Here is an 18,498-nt window from a genome sequence, read left to right as displayed (position 1 = left end):
CTAGTCCGCAGAGGACACGTACTGACCATAAGCGCGCCAGCTCCGTGTCCATAACCACAGCAGTTTCACTTTGGACTGCTGGAGGCACAAAGAGTTACACACCGAAGACTGTTTTTTATTTGGAAGATGACGTGTTGTCGGGTTACTTTCAATTTCATATAATTCTCTTCGAATTGAACACATCTGTAGGAAACACTTAGATGGAAAAAAACCCCAAAAACATCACTGTATAAGGTTTGGGGGACAAAAAAACAAACAAAAAAAAAAAACATGAAAACAAAAAGGGATAATCAAGGCATCTACTCCGGTGGAGATTTTGCCTTCACCTGCTTCGGATTTGTACTTTTCTTGTTCAATGTTGTATTGGACATCGATGTGTCTGTGGGCTTTTACCAGGAAGGAGACTACGCTTCATGACTCGTTTTCGTCCTTATAATGGGATTTTCCTCAATGGCAATACAAGTGTTCAGCTGGATTTTTTTTCAAGTGGATCGACAAAGGGACGACTATGTTCCAGTGACGTGGGCTTAGAAGCTATCAGTGCGACAGAGAGCTGCAATCCATGTGCTCCAGCTGGGGATGGTGGTGAGGTGAGTATAGGGCATCGCGGGGACAGAGCTGCGGTATAAAGGGCAGGAAGGAGTCAACGGCCTGCCCTTAACATGTCATTAACAAAAATATACAACAACATGTTCCCTGACACAGGGCAGGCAGCACATTCACTACGTTGACCCGCGCACGCAACTTTGCGGTATGTGGAGCCCTTAACCTGAAAATTGCTCCAAAGCATATCATATCAAATGAAATCAATCAATTAATCTATAATAATAAAAGGCAAAGCCCTCACTGACTGACTGACTCACTCATCACTAATTCTCCAACTTCCCGTGTAGGTGGAAGGCTGAAATTTGGCAGGCTCATTCCTTACAGCTTACTTACAAAAGTTAGGCAGGTTTCATTTCGAAATTCTACGCGTAATGGTCATAACTGGAACCTCTTTTTTGTCCATATACTGTAATGGAGGAGGCGGAGTCATGTATCGCGTCATCACGCCTCCTACGTAATCACGTGAACTAAAAACAAGGAAGAAATTTACAGCACGAGTCAAACGCAGGAATGAAGGTAAATGACGTTAATTTTTGACTGTCTTTTAATACTGTGTAAGCATACATATTAACACATGTGCAATTAAACGTGTGCATTTACGGGGTGATTTCTCAGGCTTAAAAGCTCGCCTTTTATCAAACGCGGGAACAAAGGTAACTGACGTTGTTCACTGTCTTTTAATACTGTGTAACCATACATATTAACACATGTGCAATTAAACGTCTGCATTTATGGGGTGATTTCTCAGGCTTAAAAGCTCGCCTTTTACTAAAAAGGTAAATGCAAAACTATTTTCAATCACTTTAATGAAACGCTCCTGTTAAGGATTGCAATAACATATTCGCGAGATAAAAGAACGAAGTAGGGGGAAATGACGGAAGAGCCGCAAACAGCGAACAGCAAAAAATTAATTAAACAATTGAGAAGGGAGCGAGTGAAGCATTCAAGCATGTTCATAAGGGAAACAAAGCACGGTGTAAAACGTAAGTTTAAATTAAGTTTATAGAAACGCTCCCGCTGCGGATTGCAATAACATATTCGCAAGATAAAAGTTTAATGAGAAGACGCGAGGTATAAACGAACCACACGCCGTGGCGCAACGTTAGGGGCAACAGTTTCAACCATTCTATGATCTGCTTCTCGCAACTGAAAGACGGCACATGGCTGATGTTAGCCGACTTGCTGACCGCAACATTAGGGGCTTCAACTCTGGCGCTGATGCCACATCTCAGTGCCAACACTTTCCAGACTCTACTTAAAACACACGCCCTCCTCACTGGACAGTTAAAAAGACCAATCAAACTAACGATGACATCAAGTATTACCCAATCAAAAGTAGGAAAGGAGGCATCTTCATAAAATGCGTGTGGGATGATTTGCATGAGACGCTGCTTTAAAAAAAATGATAAAAAAAATACGGGAGAAATCCCGTCCAGTATTGATTCAAAACGGGACGCGCAATTTCATTCTGAAATGCGGCACGATTCCGTATTTTAAAGGACGGGTGGCAACCCTACAGTGCCAGGTAACCACCCATACAATCAGATTGTGATTCAGACTAGGAATGGAATGAATGTAATTACCCCGATCTACATACAAGGCGAAAGTCTTGCAACATTCAAAGATGATGGTTTGGGATAAGTACACCATACAACATAAAACAGCTTATGAAGCCTTCAACCGAAAAAAGCAACATCTCAGAGATCGTAAAAAAAAAAAATAGGAGGTAATGTCGTTTTACTCGCTGTAGATTTTATTCAAACATTAACAGTTATTCCACGAGGGAGACCAGCAGATGAACTCAACGCGTGTTTAAAATCCATGATTCTCCCACGCTCGGTTATATGTCGCGTGTTCTCGGGTAGGTACACCAAAAAATGTATACATTTAAGCATGTAATGGACAAACAAAAAATGAGGTATACCCGAGGGCACTGCAGTAGTACTTAATCTAACTTTACTTCTTAAATGTTAATGTTTTACTGTTTAATAATTTATACGCTTCTTATATGTTGTTCAAATTCTTTTATCAAAATACCAGTGACAGCGCAATGCACGATAACATGGAGTGAATACACCATACGCATCCGCCCACGGCCGCCCTGGTGTGCGCAGATAGGAGTTGATTGTACAATAAAATAAAATAAACATAAAAAGAGTAATACAATCATCACCCATAAAGCGGATAGTAGACGTGACGTACTATATGTGTACCAGATTTCAAGTCAACAGGTGAAACGGTTTGCGAGCTACAGGTGATTTAAAATCCTGGACAGACACACAAACTGCCACGGTAGCAAATTACAGAAGAAGATTTTACGGTTTAATAATTTATATTTATATGAAATGTGCTTCTTATATATTACTTCATATTCTCATATGATAATGATGTTAATATTTATATTGATTTCTATGTTATTGAAACTGCATGTATGTGTGTATATGTATGTATGTGTATATATATATATATATATATATATATATATATATATATATATATATATATATATATATATATATATATATATATATATATATATATACACTAGCAAAATACCCGCGCTTCGCAGCGGAGAAGTAGTGTGTTAAAGAGGTTATGAAAAAAAAAAGGAAACATTTTAAAAATAACGTAACATGATTGTCAATTTAATTGTGTTGTCATTGTTATAAGTGTTGCTGTCTTTTATATATATATATATATATATATATATATATATATATATATATATATATATATATATATATATATATATTATATATATAATATACACACACACATAAACATTTATATACATATACATATATATACATATCTACATACACACATATCTACATATATATACACACATACATAAACACACACATAAGACTTATTGACTGAAACGGGCTTTCACGAAAACAGTTAGAGCTTTGCTACAGGATACACCCTCCACAAGTTAACCAACTAAAAATAAAATATATATTTCTGTTTTATTTAAACCTTTTAAGTTCATATGCATAGTCCCATTTGGCTGTTTAATTTTTTTTTTCTTTCTTCAGTAATATTTCATCTCCTTAAAGAAAAACAACATATCCATTTTACTTTTTTTGTATCTGTGTAGTAATATTTTACTGTAAAAGAATAACCACTATTTAAACCTTTTATGTTACTTTATACATTTATTTTACACAATGTTGAAAAATTAATAAGAAAGCTACATATTTTGGCAGCTGCTGCTTTCATTTTCAATGAAATGAAAAAAGCTCTCCAAGAGAAAACGTCAATGAAGAAGAAACAGTTTGCACTATCTAAAAAGGAGAAACCCTCATTTATAAAAGTTTGCTGCAGATGACTTAACTGAAAATAAATGAATAGTTCCTATGTGTATAATACATATTTATCTATTTGACTTATGCCTTTATTCCACCAACTTACAACATCTGAAATACAATTTGTTACATTACTTTTGTTTTTTGCAGCACAGGCAGGTGAAGTGACTTCCTCAGGGTCACACAGTGGTGTCAGTACCAGGATTTGAACTGACAAGCTCCAGGTTTGCTGAAATATTACTGAAGAAAGAAAAAAAACGAAAATGTGCAAATAGGGCTATGCATACAAATGTCCATCCATCCATTATCCAACCTGCCATATCCTAAATACAGGAGCCAATAAGTAGATATGTATATATATAGTATATATATATGTGAATGTATGTATGTATGTATATATCTATGTCTATATATATATATATATATATATATATATATATATGTAGATATGTAAATTTGTATATGTATTTATATGTTTATGTGGATGTGTATATACGTATGTATATGTAGATATGTGTGTATGTAGATATGTATATATATATGTTTATGTATATATATGTTTATGTGTGTGTGTGTGCATATTATATATATAACAGACAGCAACACTCATAACAATGACAACACAATTACATTGACAATCATGTTACGTTATTTTTAAAATGTTTCCTTTTTTTTTTCATAACCTCTTTAACACATTACTTCTCCGCTGCGAAGCGCGGGTATTTTGCTAGTCAATAAATAAATTTAAACAGCAACTTGCACAGCGGCGATCTGTGTATATGAGGAAAATACAGATACCGAATCCAAAATATCCAAGATGAAGTGACTGCTCTCAAATTGAAATTTAAACGGTAATGTAATCCGTAATTTATGTAGTGTGGAATGTTTCTCAGTTTTAAGCGTGTAGATGACGTTAAGTTACCTTATGTGCGGCTTATTGCCATATTCACAGTAGATGTGGCATTTAGGTTTTTTTTTTTTTAAGGAAAGGCAACATTTAATGGAGATTTTAACAACCGTTGTATGGCTAAGCCCCCCTTGGCCCCCACTTAAAACACAAAGGCACTCGTCAATGGTGGTGAATATGAAGTTCAGTCCTTGGCCCTCTTATGGCTGCAGGCTTTCGTCCTATCCAATGTCTTTCAATTTGCTTCATAACTTAATCAAGCTGTTACTTAACAGTTTCTGTGCTTTTCAAATTATGAACTGGTTATGCTATTCATTTTTTACTGAATGAAGTAAAGATTGGAGTGTGGATAGGTAAGAATTAATTCCCTTTGCATTTTGTGTTCTGGTTATTTAAGCCATTATAAGCACACAAGTTGGTAGCACTGACTTGGCTGCCCTTTAGTGTGTTGTTTGCACTGGTGTCTGCTCTGCTTGTCGTTAACACTGATTAATTACGCTTGTGTAGCAATTTTTACACTACTCAGAGTGCATATAGACAGTGAAGAGACACTTCAACCTTTACCAATGCCCGGCTGGAGGATGTTATATCAGCCATTCTTGCTCACCATACATTAAATTATTTGGTGAAGGAGTGAGAGGGATAGTTAGCCAGTTAGACACGGGATGATTAGGGGGCCAGAATTAGCAAGTTTGGTATCTGTGAAACCTCCACCCTGGAACTCAAAGTATCAGGATTTGACTTCAGTGGCTGTCATCATTATTTGAGTCTGATAGCCCACCTACAACCCTAATCTTAACCATAGTGTAACTGAATGGAGCTCTGCAGGTCTGCTGCTAGGCTTTATTGGCGTCATCCTCACATACCTGGAGCTCCGGGGTGGCAGTTCTGGGCTAGAAAGGAAAGGAGGAAAGAAAGAAGTGAGGAAAAAAGAAGGAAAGAACTATACACTAGATAGATGGATATAAAAGGCACCAGATAGATGGATAAATAGAACGAATGAACAAGCTAACTTTACTGGTCCAAAGGGGGAAATTTGTATATACTTGGAATGACCAGGCCATGGTGTGCAAGTTATGCAGATAATCAGGGGACATCCTACTCTTTTTCAAAGGATGCCCAGGGCTCTTTTATGTCTACAGGAAGTCTGGACCTCTGTTTAATGTTTCATCCACGGGACGGTGTCACCTTTTACAGCATAGTGTCCCGATCACTGGACTGGTGCATTGGGCTCCACACACAGACCCCAGGGCAAGCTCCCCCTGCTGGCCTTGCCAACACCTCTTCCAGCAATAGCCCACGCTTTTCCCAGATGGTCTCCCATCCAAGTACTGGCCAGCACCAAATATGCTTAGCTTCAGGCGGATGACCTGTTCAGAAGTGCAGGGGGTATGGCCACTGGCAGTCAGATATATGCAAGATTAAACTCTACTGAAAAATTGAATTAAAAGAAAAATGACAAAATAGACTTTGAAGATATGACAAGATACAAATTAATGTCAGTAGATCTTACACTATTGTCATCTTCTATATGCAGAATAAGAGATGGAAGGAAGAAAGGCCAGTAAATTAATACAATTCATTCAAAGTACAAATGACTTGCTGATAGTGAAATTGGGTGTAATGAAAACCTGCAGCCACAGGTAGCACCCAGTAAACACACCTGACAACCACTGGTCCAGGACACAGTTTGGGTTTAAAAGATGAGACAGAGAACTCAACATGAGCAGCACAGCACCAGAAGGACATCCTGAAAAAGAGAGGTCCGAGGTAAACACCGGGTGGGCAGTGAGGCAGAAGAACACATAAGTCATATGGTTATAGGCTGTACATGACCAGACTGATGCAACAAGGCAGCTTGATACATCCCCTGAATAACGTCCAGACATTGGGGGGGACAACAGTTACATGACAAGCAGTGCTTGAAGTGGGCCAGCACACGTGGAGTGGGCAGCACTTCTCAGAATATTACCAGTTGCATGTTTTCATGTGCAGCGACAGATGTCATGTATATTTAATCTCTAAACTCCCCATTAGACCATCGTTTTATGTTGTATCATGGTGATCGAAAATCCAACTTGCAGAAAGTTTGAAACTGATAAGGTATTCAGAGAAAAAGCACATGGAGTGAGCAAAACAGTCAAGTTTTGTTTTGCATTTAACTTCATATCTATTTTTTTTTATATCATTTTAATGACTTTTTTGTGTGTTTTATTGCTTTAAAGCTAATCTTTAACTCTTTCACATAAAATATTTCTCAGCTGTTCCAAGAAGGCACTGTATCGTTCAACTCTTGTATCATAAAGCCAGTATTGCAATTTGAATGTAAAAATGTGCTTTGGCTCGGACAATGTAATGTTATTATATTGTGCAGCTCTCAGTCCAACTATAAACACTGAAAACGCAGTTGCAGCCCCACTTTGTCTTTGTCAATATTCATAGTGATCATACTTGGCCTGTCTTCTAAATGACATTTACATCTGTTGTGTTTATATCCAGCCTGTTCTATTACATTAATATCTTTAAAGAAAGTTGCAAAATATATCTTGCTTTCATTTTAAAGCACTGTGCTTATAAGCAAAATTCTCTCCAACTCCAGGCCTTCAGTATTTATTATATATAGCACCATGCATCATCACAAAAACCCACACACAGTATTTCTGCCATGTTTCAACCACCATTTCTCCCCTGGCTGGGGTTCAAAGTTGTGTTTCTTGTTTATTTTGTGCCATTTATTTATTTTAATGTTTCTTTTGCTTATTGCGTGCATTGTTTTTTTTTTTTTTTGGTTTTGTCTGTTACTATAAAATGCCTTGCCTGTGTTCCATGTGTTTTGTGGGTAGTTCCCCAAGAGGCGGGGCTACCTGTCAATCACCACTAGGAACTGCCCTTCACCCAGAGGGTCTCCCAGAGTTCCTGCCAGTTCATTTTGAATGCACTAGGGAGTGGAGTGTTTACTTTTGTTATGCTGTGCCTTATTGCTTTTTGGGATATCTGAACCTGCGCTCTGTTTTTGACTTCGTTTGAGATTCTGTATTGGGGTGTTATTTGCTGTGGATTGCCTTGCGTTCTTTGGCAATTCCTTTTCTGCTCTAAGAAGCTCCTGGTGCTGTGACTGTAGGTTTTTGCTCCAGCTATTTCTGCTTTTAGCCTAATTAAGTGAGCTGTTATTTCCCAGTTTCTGTGTTATGGAGATAATCTAGAAATTACAAAACTAAGTTTGGTAAATTTTATTAAAATGTACTAAGCAGTTATATGGGATAATGCAGTTTTTTTTTCTTTTTTAATAATATTGTAATCCTGATTTTCATTCTGTTTTTCCAAGTGTCCTGATTATTTAACCTTTTAGTGGGTCTGATGCTGAAGTACTTTTAGCCTCTCATCATTCAGTGTTAGTTGCCTGAGTGTCTGCTCTGCATGTTTTTAATTGTCATTATTAAGATACAATGAAGGGAGCAAACTACACAGAAAAAGGGCAAAATAATAGGAAAACAACAAAATACAGTAAGCATTTCAAGCTATAGCAAAAAAAAAAAAAAATTTTGCATATGTCTTATAATTGTAAAAACAAAAGTTAAATCACACTGCTGTGCATTTCTGAATCCAGAATAAGAGAAGAGAAAACACGACCAGCTAATTAAATGAGATCCATTATTAGTTGTTATCACTGATTATGAATCTGGTTGGAACAAAAACCTGAAGCCACAGGGGGTCCCCAGGACCAAGTTTGGGAACCTCTGTTTAAGACCAAAAGAAGTGATTAAGAGTTGGGAATCTTAACAAGCAAGTGAACAAAAATGAAGCACAAAATGTTGCTTGGCCAATAATTACTTTAGCAGCGCTAATCGTCTTCCAATTGAAAAATTAGATTGGAACAAAACCTACAGCCACTCCAGCTCACCAGGACCGACGCTGAAGAGCTCTGGTGAACACTGCATGTCCTGTACAAATGACCTAATGGTGTGTGATCTCCTTTCCGTATGTTAAAAGAGTGTAAATAAATGAATGATTTGGATAGGAATATAAATAAGCTGGTTAAGTTTGAAGACAATCTAGAATCAGTCAGGTCATTGCGGTGTCCTTGAACAGCATACAGGCTTTGACTGATTTGCTGATGAAATTTAATGCAAGTAAACGTAAAGTATTACATATTTCAAGAAAACATTGCATTTAAATACAAAGTGGGAGGCCTGAAAACTTGAAAGTACCCCTCATGAGAAGCGCCTGTGAGTCAACATGGACTCTTCACTATCTACATCCAGACAGAAGACAGAAACCATTAAGAAGGTTTATAGGATGTCAGCATGTATATCACGATGTGTGGAGTTCAGGTCAGGCTTTACTAAACATTAGTGCGGCCAGCCTAGAGTACTGTGGGCAGTTTTGGTCTCCATATTACAAAGAAGACATAGCTGCGCTTGAGAAAGTCCAGAGAGGAGCAATTAGGCCGATTCCAGGAGTAAGAGGAATGAGCTACAAGGGTAGACTGAAGGAGTTGAACCTTTTCCGTTTAAGCCAACTGAGGTTAAGAGGAGACCTGACTGATGCGTTTAAAAGTATGAAAGGAATTATTCCAGTGGATCAAGACGCTTACTTTAAAATGAGTTCAACAAGAATACGGAGACACAGTTGGAAAGCTCTTAAGACTAAAATTTGCACAAACTTTACAGAGTTTTTCTTTACACAGAGAACTATAAACAAATGGAATAAATGACCCATGTCTCCATGGTGGAGAGTAGGATTTTAGGGACCGGTGGATAGGACTGGCAAGCTTTTTCAGGCTGAATGGCCTGTTCTGCTCCAAATTTTTCTAATGTTATCTACTAGGTAAAATGTTTGGAGTACGTGCCTTTCTGAAGTCAGTATTATTCATATGCAGGTACATTGCTGCCATAAAGCTGGGCTACACAGTGATCTTCTGCTCCACCACCACAGAAAAGGCCTCTCTAGTGAGATTTGTCAACTTCGTGAGCCACGACCTCAAGCTGCTGTCCGTGTTTGAGACGTCTTCAGAAACCATTCCTCAGATGATCCTCATGCTGTATATTTTTCTTCGAAGCAACAAGGTGGACTATGTCCAGTGTAAGAACTTAATGTATCTATTTTAGTATTGAACAGGGTCAATATGCCTTATTGTAAATCATGTTTGAAATCCACTACTTTTAAACATTATCGTATAAATAAATAACTTGAACTTATTACTGACTTAAACTTTATAGCATCTTTGCCATTATCACAAAGCACGATTGTAGAGCTTATGAATTAAATGCAGTCAGTGAAATATCAAGAGGATGATTCTAATAAATTAAAAACATTGTGAATTAAATACTAGTAAATCACAAAAGCATAAGACAGCTGGTCAAAAATAGAAGTAGAGGCAGTATTAAAAAAAAGTGAAAGGGAAATACAACATCTAATGGAAGTTGTAAGAGTCAGCTGAAAGGATGGAGTTGTAATAAAGACATTGACACAGTAAAGATGTCAAGGGTTGGGTATCCAAGATGCAGTTCATCAGTGATTGCTAGGATGGTAGTAGAAATAGAAACAAAATAACAATAGACGTAAGGTTGTGGTTTGGATACAATAGTACGCTTTGGTTACTCACCAGTCCCAACAGATAGCATTTTGAAACATCTTCTGGGCTATAAGGCCCGGAGACTAGAAGGACTGGAGCTTCAAGCAGGTCTGAGGTGGACCCAATGGTATTCTCCCAGGTTGAAGATCTCCCAGCTATAGAGGAAAATGACAGTCAGTCAGTCTGTAACAGTAAGAGTTACATAGGTAACAGTGCATTTGTTTTTCTACAGTTAGGTCCATAAATATCGGTTCTGTACATTACCACAATGAATTTTAAATGAAACAACTCAGATGCAGTTAAAGTGCAGACTTTCAGCTTTAATTCAGTGGGGTGAACAAAACGACTGCATAAAAATGTGAGGCAACTAAAGCATTTTTTAACACAGTCCCTTCATTTCAGGGGCTCAAAAGTAATTGGACAACTGACTCAAAGGCTATTTCATGGGCAGGTGTGGGGCAAGTCCGTCGTTATGTCATTATCAACTAAGCAGATAAAAGGCCTGGAGTTGATTTGAGGTGTGGTGCTTGCATGTGGAAGATTTTGCTGTGAACAGACAACATGCGGTCAAAGGAGCTCTCCATGCAGGTGAAAGAAGCCATCCTTAAGCTGCAAAAACAGAAAAAACCCACCAGAGAAATTGCTACAATATTACGAGTGGCAAAATCTACAGTTTGGTACATCCTGAGAAAGAAAGCAAGCACTGGTGAACTCAGCAACGCAAAAAGACCTGGACGTCCACGGAAGACAACAGTGGTGGATGATCGCAGAATCATTTCCATGGTGAAGAGAAACCCCTTCACAACAGCCAACCAAGTGAACAACACTCTCCAGGGGGTAGGCGTATCGATATCCAAGTCTACCATAAAGAGAAGACTGCATGAAAGTAAATACAGAGGGTGCACTGCAAGGTGCAAGCCACTCATAAGTCGCAAGAATAGAAAGGCTAGATTGGACTTTACTAAAGAACATCTAAAAAAGCCTGCACAGTTCTGGAAAAACATTGTTTGGAAAGATGAAACCAAGATCAACCTCTACCAGAATGATGGCAAGAAAAAAGTATGGAGAAGGCGTGGAACAGCTCATTATCCAAAGCATAGCACAATCTGTAAAGCACGGTGGCGGCAGTGTGATGGCTTGGGCGTGCATGGCTGCCAGTGGCACTGGGACACTAGTGTTTATTGATGATGTGACACAGGACAGAAGCAGCCAAATGAATTCTGAGGTGTTCAGAGACATACTGTCTGCTCAAATCCAGCTAAATGCAGTCAAATTGATTGGGCGGTGTTTCATGATACAGATGGACAATGACCCAAAACATACAGCCAAAGCAACCCAGGAGTTTATTAAAGCAAAGAAATGGAAAATTCTTGAATGACCAAGTCAGTCACCTGATCTTAACCCAATTGAGCATGCATTTCACTTGTTGAAGACTAAACTTCAGACAGAAAGGCCCACAAACAAACAGCAACTGAAAGCCACTGCAGTAAAGACCTGGCAGAGCATTAAAAAGGAGGAAACCCAGCATCTGGTGATGTCCATGAGTTCAAGACTTCAGGCTGTCATTGCCAGCAAAGGGTTTTCAACCAAGTATTAGAAATGAACATTTTATTTCCAGTTATTTCATTTGTCCAATTACTTTTGAGCCCCTGAAATGAAGGGATTGTGTTAAAAAAATCCTTTAGTTCCCTCACATTTTTATGCAATCTTTTTGTTCTCCCCACTGAATTAAAGCTGAAAGTCTGCACTTCAACTGCATCTGAGTTGTTTCATTTAAAATTCATTGTGGTAATGTAGAGAACCAAAATTAGAAAAAAAGTTGTCTCTGTCCAAATATTTATAGACCTAACTGTATGTGGCAGCACTACACTCATTCTTTTAATTCACCTCTTTCTATGGAGTTTGCCTCCTTAACTGTATGCCATTACTGACGATTAGTGAAGAGCAGCACAGACACGGGTGCAAATGACACGGAATGTTAAAAGGGAAACAGCTACTTCAGTGTCGTATCAATTTGCATGCTGATTAGCAAGAAAAAGCTGAAATAATCAGACATGCACACACAAAATGAAAATGTAACAAACACATTTTATAATTTCTGGATTGACACAAAATCCCCCAAAACTGGCAAATGACAGCTTGCATAATGAAGTTAAAAGCAGAATCTGCGACTGTTAAGGTGGGCCACAGGTCTGAACCTAAGAACCACAGATTTAAGCCTTTATTACGTTACCCTAATAAACATGGCACTGAAGTAGCTGCTCCTCCTTTAAACATTCAGTGTCATTTGCTCCTGTGTCTGCACTGCTTGTCACCAATTGTCAGAATTTAAATGTTGTGATTAAGGGAACACAGAAAAAAGCGAATCAAAAAGAAAGTGTGATAAAGTGTTCAAAGCTATGAGAAAAAAGACATTTCCCGAAATGCTTCGAAACGTAAGTATCGTATCGTACAAGCCCACTTTTCTGTATGTAAAATAAGAGAAGAACAGGGCCAGCTGAATAATCATTAGATGAATTAGACCTAACAGTGGTAGCCCTCAGGACTGAAGTTGAGACCCCCAGTCTGGAGAGGACAGTGCAGTAATATTGGTCACATGTACAGATTACAGTGAAATTCTGTCGTCCAGCCAACGCAAATCAACTCACGACTGCATGTAGGATGCCAACCTAAACAGAAGAGCTCAAGCACATCACTCCCACTTTTCATACGTCAGCACAGTTATTTCAAAGGCCCAAATGTTGAGCATCTTTTTGAAAATACTTCCCAGATAAGTCAGGGCCAGCTTTCCCCATCAGTTGTAATTTCTGGTTTTAGTTATTCTATTGACAATGAAATGCTTAGATCATAACAATGTGCATTTCCATTTCAGGTGTGAAGTTTGGTGGGGGCATCCTGACTGTTACCAATTCAGTGGTCAACTACCACATGTCCTTGCGAGCCTCTTTGACTGAGAAAAAACAACTGAAAGTTAGGCCTTTTTGCCCATGGCTGGTCTACTTTGGATGGAACCTGCTCCTCCTCGCCTCCAGGATTGTAGCTGTGACTCTGCTTACCTTGGTTTCCTTCTGCTATATTGGATTCAATTTTCTGTGTGTGTGGGCCGCCATCCTTCTGTGGACGTGGAAGCAGAACACTAAGTTGATAGGAAGACCAAAATCAGAGTGGCTCTATCGCGCTATGGCGGCCCTTATTTTGTATTTCAACTGGTTTAATGTGGCGGAGGGAAGGACACTAGGAAAATGCATCATCTACCATTCCTTCATTTTTGTGGATACTCTGACTCTTCTAGTTGTCTGGTATATCTTCAGAGATACTCACAAAACAGATGCCTATGCCATGCATGCCCTCATTGGTGTACCTGTTGTGTACTTGTCAGGTGTGCTGTGTAGAGGACTGTACTATTGGAGATTTCATCCTAAAGTCTGGACGGAGAAACAAAATAATGCACAGAAAGGTAATGAAAAGCTTCAAAATTTGGAATCCCCTTTTGATGAAATTGCTCTTGGAGATGAAAGTGTTCCATCACTTCTCACAGACGGAGAAAGCAACACAGTGAGCAGCCCCGCTCAGTCAGCCAGCTATCTGGCCGCAGCTTTCACTCATTCTTGACTTCTAAGGCTACAAAGAATAGCCATGTTGAGGTGTGAAATTTACCAACAGTGCCTAATAAGAAAAAAATCACCTTCCTCCACGACTCACGTGGGACATTCCGAAAATGTACATGTAATTCTAAGTTGGTCCACTGTGTGCTTATGTGCCCTCCAATGGGCTGGTGCCAGGTCCAGCACTGGTTGGGTAGGTGGCTCCTGTCTTGTGCAAAAACCTGAAGCAAAAGACTCCTGTCCCTTGTGAACCTGAAGGAATTACATGGGTTTGAGATTGTGATAACAGGACTGACAGCAAGCTCAATGCATTTTCATCCTGTCTTAGCATTTGGTATCTTCATTTATTTTAGATTTTTTCCTTATCAGTAGCTTGACTAGCACTTATCTGCTTGCAGTATGGCTGTGCCTTCATCATGCCATTGGATTGTTTATCATGTCACCAGGCTTTTCCATGGTCCTAGCTTGACCATTGTGGTACAGAATTATTGTGTGCCATATACACTAGCGAATGACATCACAGCAGCCATCTTTTGCTTACTTATAGAAGACTTTTTTTTTTTTTTAGTATTGTAGGCATTGCCCATTCTGCTCGGCTTTTAGTAGAACAGAAGGCCAATTAAGGCGGCTGATTTTGCAGGGATGCAAACCGCTCTATTTGGGGTGAGGAGCCACCCACCCTCTGCAAAGAAAGAAGCTCAAAAATCCTCTTCAGCTTGGAAGCTAACCTCCACAGAGCCTTAGAGCTAGTAACTCAGGGGATCCAGTGCAAAGATCCACTCTGTCAAGCTAGGCTCTGTGCCAGTGACCGAGCCGTGTTTGAAGAGACTGAAAAGCAGCATTAGGAAGGGAACCTTCTGCACCTAATCTCTTATACCAGAAAGAGCAATACTTCACTCAGTGAAGTTGCAGAGGACACAGCAATCTGAGAAAAGCAACATCACATCACAACACTGACAAAGAGTGCACTCAAAACGCAAGAAGAGTCCACCAGTCGAACCCGGAGCAGCAACAACACACAACTACCAAAAACATCAGACATCATCCTTAAAGACTTGGTCATGTAAAAATAACTTTAATACTCTAAATAGCCAACAAATAACCAACCAATTTGGTGTTGTATGTCCGTCTGTCTGATCCGTGTTGCATCCTGTCTTCTACGTCGATATATATGCAGTTGTCATATTTCTATAATCTTTGTGTTCATCAATAAATTGTATTATTCTATTTCTTAAAATGAGTGTGCTCCAGTTAGCTTGATACAAGTCAAATGGTAGTAAACCTCTGTTCTTCAAAGGAAGGTATGGAAAATAAAGGGAGAGCCTTACCAGATTATTTAGTTGCTGGCATCGCCAAAGGGAAAAACAATAAGTAACAATACATTTGTTTTCCTCACATCCAAGCATCATTTCTCACATTTATATTGTGTCCCTAGGTGGGCAGAAACAGGTATCCCTGGTACACACTCTCATACAGTGTTTATTGCACTTCACTTTATCTATTGCGCCACCTTATCGTGGTGGAGGGGTTTGCGTGTCCCAATGATCCTAGGAGCTCTGTTGTCCGGGGCTTTATGCCCCTGGTAGGGCCACCCAAGGCAAACTGGTCCTAGGTGAGGGATGAGATAAAGTGCGGTTCAACAAAACTTCCATGATGAATAAAAAATTTGGACAGCGTTTTCCCTCACCCGGACACGGGTCACCAGGACCCCCCTCTGGAGCCAGGCCTGGAGGTGGGGCTCAATGGCGAGCGCCTGGTGGTCGGGCTTACACCCATGGGGCTCGGCCGGGCACAGCCCGAAAAGGCAACATGGGTCCCCCTTCCCATGGGCTCACCACCTATGTAAGGGGCCAAGGAGGTTGGATGCAGTGTGAGTTGGGTGGAGGCCGAAGGTGGGGACCTTGGCGGTCTGATCCTCAGCTACAGAAGCTGGCTCTTGGGATGTGGAATGTCACCTCTCTGAAGGGGAAGGAGCCTGGGCTAGTGCGCAAGGTTGAGAGGTTCCGCGGCTAGATATAGTCGGGCTCACCTCGACGCACAGCTTGGACTCTGGAACCAATCTCCTGCAGAGGGGCTGGACTCTCTACCACTCTGTAGTTGCCCCCGGTCAGAGGCGCCGAGTGGGTGTGGGCATACTTATTGCCCCCCGACTTGGAGCCTGTACATTGGGGTTTACCCCAGTGGACGAGAGGGTAGCCGCCCTCTGCCTTCGGGTGGGGGGACATGTCCTAACTGTTGTTTGTGTGTATGCACCAAACAGCAGTTCGGAGTACCCACCCTTTTTGGAGTCCCTGGAGGGGCATACCTTCTGGGGACTCCCTCGTACTGCTGGGAGACTTCAATGCTCACGTGGGCAATGACAGTGAGACCTGGAAGGGTGTGATTGAGAGGAATGGCCCCCATGATCTGAACCCGAGTGGTGTTTTGTTATTGGACTTCTGTGCTCATCACGGATTGTCCATAACAAACACCATGTTCAAGCATAGGGGTGTTCATATGTGCACTTGGCACCAGGACACCCTAGGCCTCAGTTCGATGGTCGACTTTGTGGTCGTGTCGTCGGACTTGCGGCCACATGTCTTGGACACTCGGGTGAAGAGAGGGGCGGAGCTGTCAACTGATCACCACCTGGTGGTGAGTTGGCTCCGATGGTGGGGGAGGATGCCGGTCAGGCCTGGTAGGCCCAAACGTGTTGTGAGGGTCTGCTGGGAACGTCTGGCAGAGCCCCCTGTCAGAAGTAGCTTCAACTCCCACCTCCGGCAGAACTTCGACCATGTCCCGAGGGAGGTGGGGGACATTGAGTTCGAATGAGCTATGTTCCGTGCCTCTATTGTTGAGGCGGCTGACCGGAGCTGTGGCCGTAAGGTAGTCGGTGCCTGTCGTGGCGGCAATCCCCGAACCCGTTGGTGGACACCGGCGGTGAAGGATGCAGTCAAGCTGAAGAAGGAGTCCTACAGGACCCTTTTGTCCTGTGGGACTGTGGAGGCAGCTGATAGGTACCGGCAGGCCAAGCGGAATGCGGCTTCGGTGGTTGCTGAGGCAAAAACTCTGGCACGGGAAGAGTTTGGGGAGGCCATGGAGAACGACTTCCGGACGGCTTCGAGGAGATTCTGGTCCACCGTCCGGCGTCTCAGGAGGGGGAAGCAGTGCAGTGTCAACACTGTGTATGGTGGGGATGGTGCACTGCTGACCTCGACTCAGGACGTTGTGGGTCGGTGGGGGGAGTACTTCGAAGACCTCCTCAATCCCACTAACATGCCTTCCAAAGAGGAAGCAGAGCCTGGGGACTCGGAGGTGGGCTCCCCCATCTCTGGGACTGAGGTCACCGAGGTGGTCAAAAAACTCCTTGGTGGCAGGGCCCTGGGGGTAGATGAGATATGCCCGGAGTTCCTCAAGAGACTGGATGTTGTAGGGCTGTTTTGGTTGACACGTCTCTGCAACATCGCATGGACATCAGGGACAGTGCCTCTGGATTGGCAGACCGGGGTGGTGGTCCCCCTCTTTAAGAAGGGGGACCGGAGGGTGTGTTCCAACTACAGAGGGATCACACTCCTCAGCCTCCCTGGAAAAGTCTATTCGGGGGTTCTGGAGAGGAGGGTCCATCGGATAGTCGCACCTCGGATTCAGGAGGAACAGTGTGGTTTTCGTCCTGGTCGTGGAACAGTGGACCAGCTCTACACCCTTAGCAAGGTCCTGGAGGGTGCATGGGAGTTCGCCCAACCAGTCTACATGTGTTTTGTGGACTTGGAAAAGGCATTCGACCGTGTCCCTCGGGGAATCCTGTGGGGGGTGCTCCGAGAGTATGGGGTACCAGACCCCCTGATAAGAGCTGTTCGGTCCCTGTACGATCGGTGTCAGAGCTTGGTCCGCATTGCCGGCAGTAAGTCGAACCTGTTTCCAGTGAGAGTTGGATTCGGCCAGGGCTGCCCTTTGTCACCGATTCTGTTCATAACTTTTATGGACAGAATTTCTAGGCGCAGCCAGGGTGTTGAGGGGGTCCGGCTTGGTGGACTCAGGATTGGGTCACTGCTTTTTGCAGATGATGTTGTCCTGTTTGCTTCATCAGGCCGTGATCTTCAGCTCTCTCTGGATTGGTTCGCAGCTGAGTGTGAAGCGGCTGGGATGGGAATCAGCACCTCCAAATCCGAGACTATGGTCCTCAGCCGGAAAAGGGTGGAGTGCCCTCTCAGGGTTGGGAGCGAGATCCTGCCCCAAGTGGAGGAGTTCAAGTATCTCGGGGTCTTGTTCACGAGTGAGGGAAGAATGGAGCATGACATCGACAGGCGGATCGGTGCGGCGTCCGCAGTGATGCAGGCTCTGCATCGGTCTGTCGTGGTGAAAAAGGAGCTGAGCCGTAAGGCAAAGCTCTCAATTTACCAGTCGATCTATGTTCCTACCCTCACCTATGGTCATGAGCTATGGGTAGTGACCGAAAGAACGAGATCGCGAATACAAGCGGCTGAAATGAGTTTTCTCCGCAGGGTGTCTGGGCTCTCC

The 18,498-nt window shown here is 41.8% G+C and overlaps 1 protein-coding gene across 2 annotated transcripts; it reads left to right on the top strand.

The window, feature by feature from the left end:
* The first annotated feature begins 254 nt into the window (after positions 1-254).
* LOC114664721 (XK-related protein 8-like) lies at positions 255-15,333 on the top strand. Of its 2 annotated transcripts, XM_028818951.2 has the most exons (3): positions 255-590; positions 9,701-9,903; positions 13,269-15,333. In XM_028818951.2, exons 1-3 carry the CDS (start codon positions 580-582, stop codon positions 14,006-14,008), a joined length of 954 nt encoding a protein of 317 aa, XP_028674784.2. In that variant the 5' UTR covers positions 255-579; the 3' UTR covers positions 14,009-15,333. The 2 variants fall into 2 exon arrangements, with proteins under 2 accessions (XP_028674784.2, XP_051775060.1); XM_051919100.1 differs by lacking the exon at positions 255-590 and having other exon boundaries at positions 9,646-9,903.
* Positions 15,334-18,498: the final 3,165 nt, after the last annotated feature.

Source organism: Erpetoichthys calabaricus, chromosome 14, assembly GCF_900747795.2.
Source record: "Erpetoichthys calabaricus chromosome 14, fErpCal1.3, whole genome shotgun sequence".
Lineage (NCBI taxonomy): Eukaryota > Metazoa > Chordata > Cladistia > Polypteriformes > Polypteridae > Erpetoichthys > Erpetoichthys calabaricus.
Note: the sequence above shows the minus strand (reverse complement) of the source record. Positions and strands in the feature narration are given on the sequence as shown.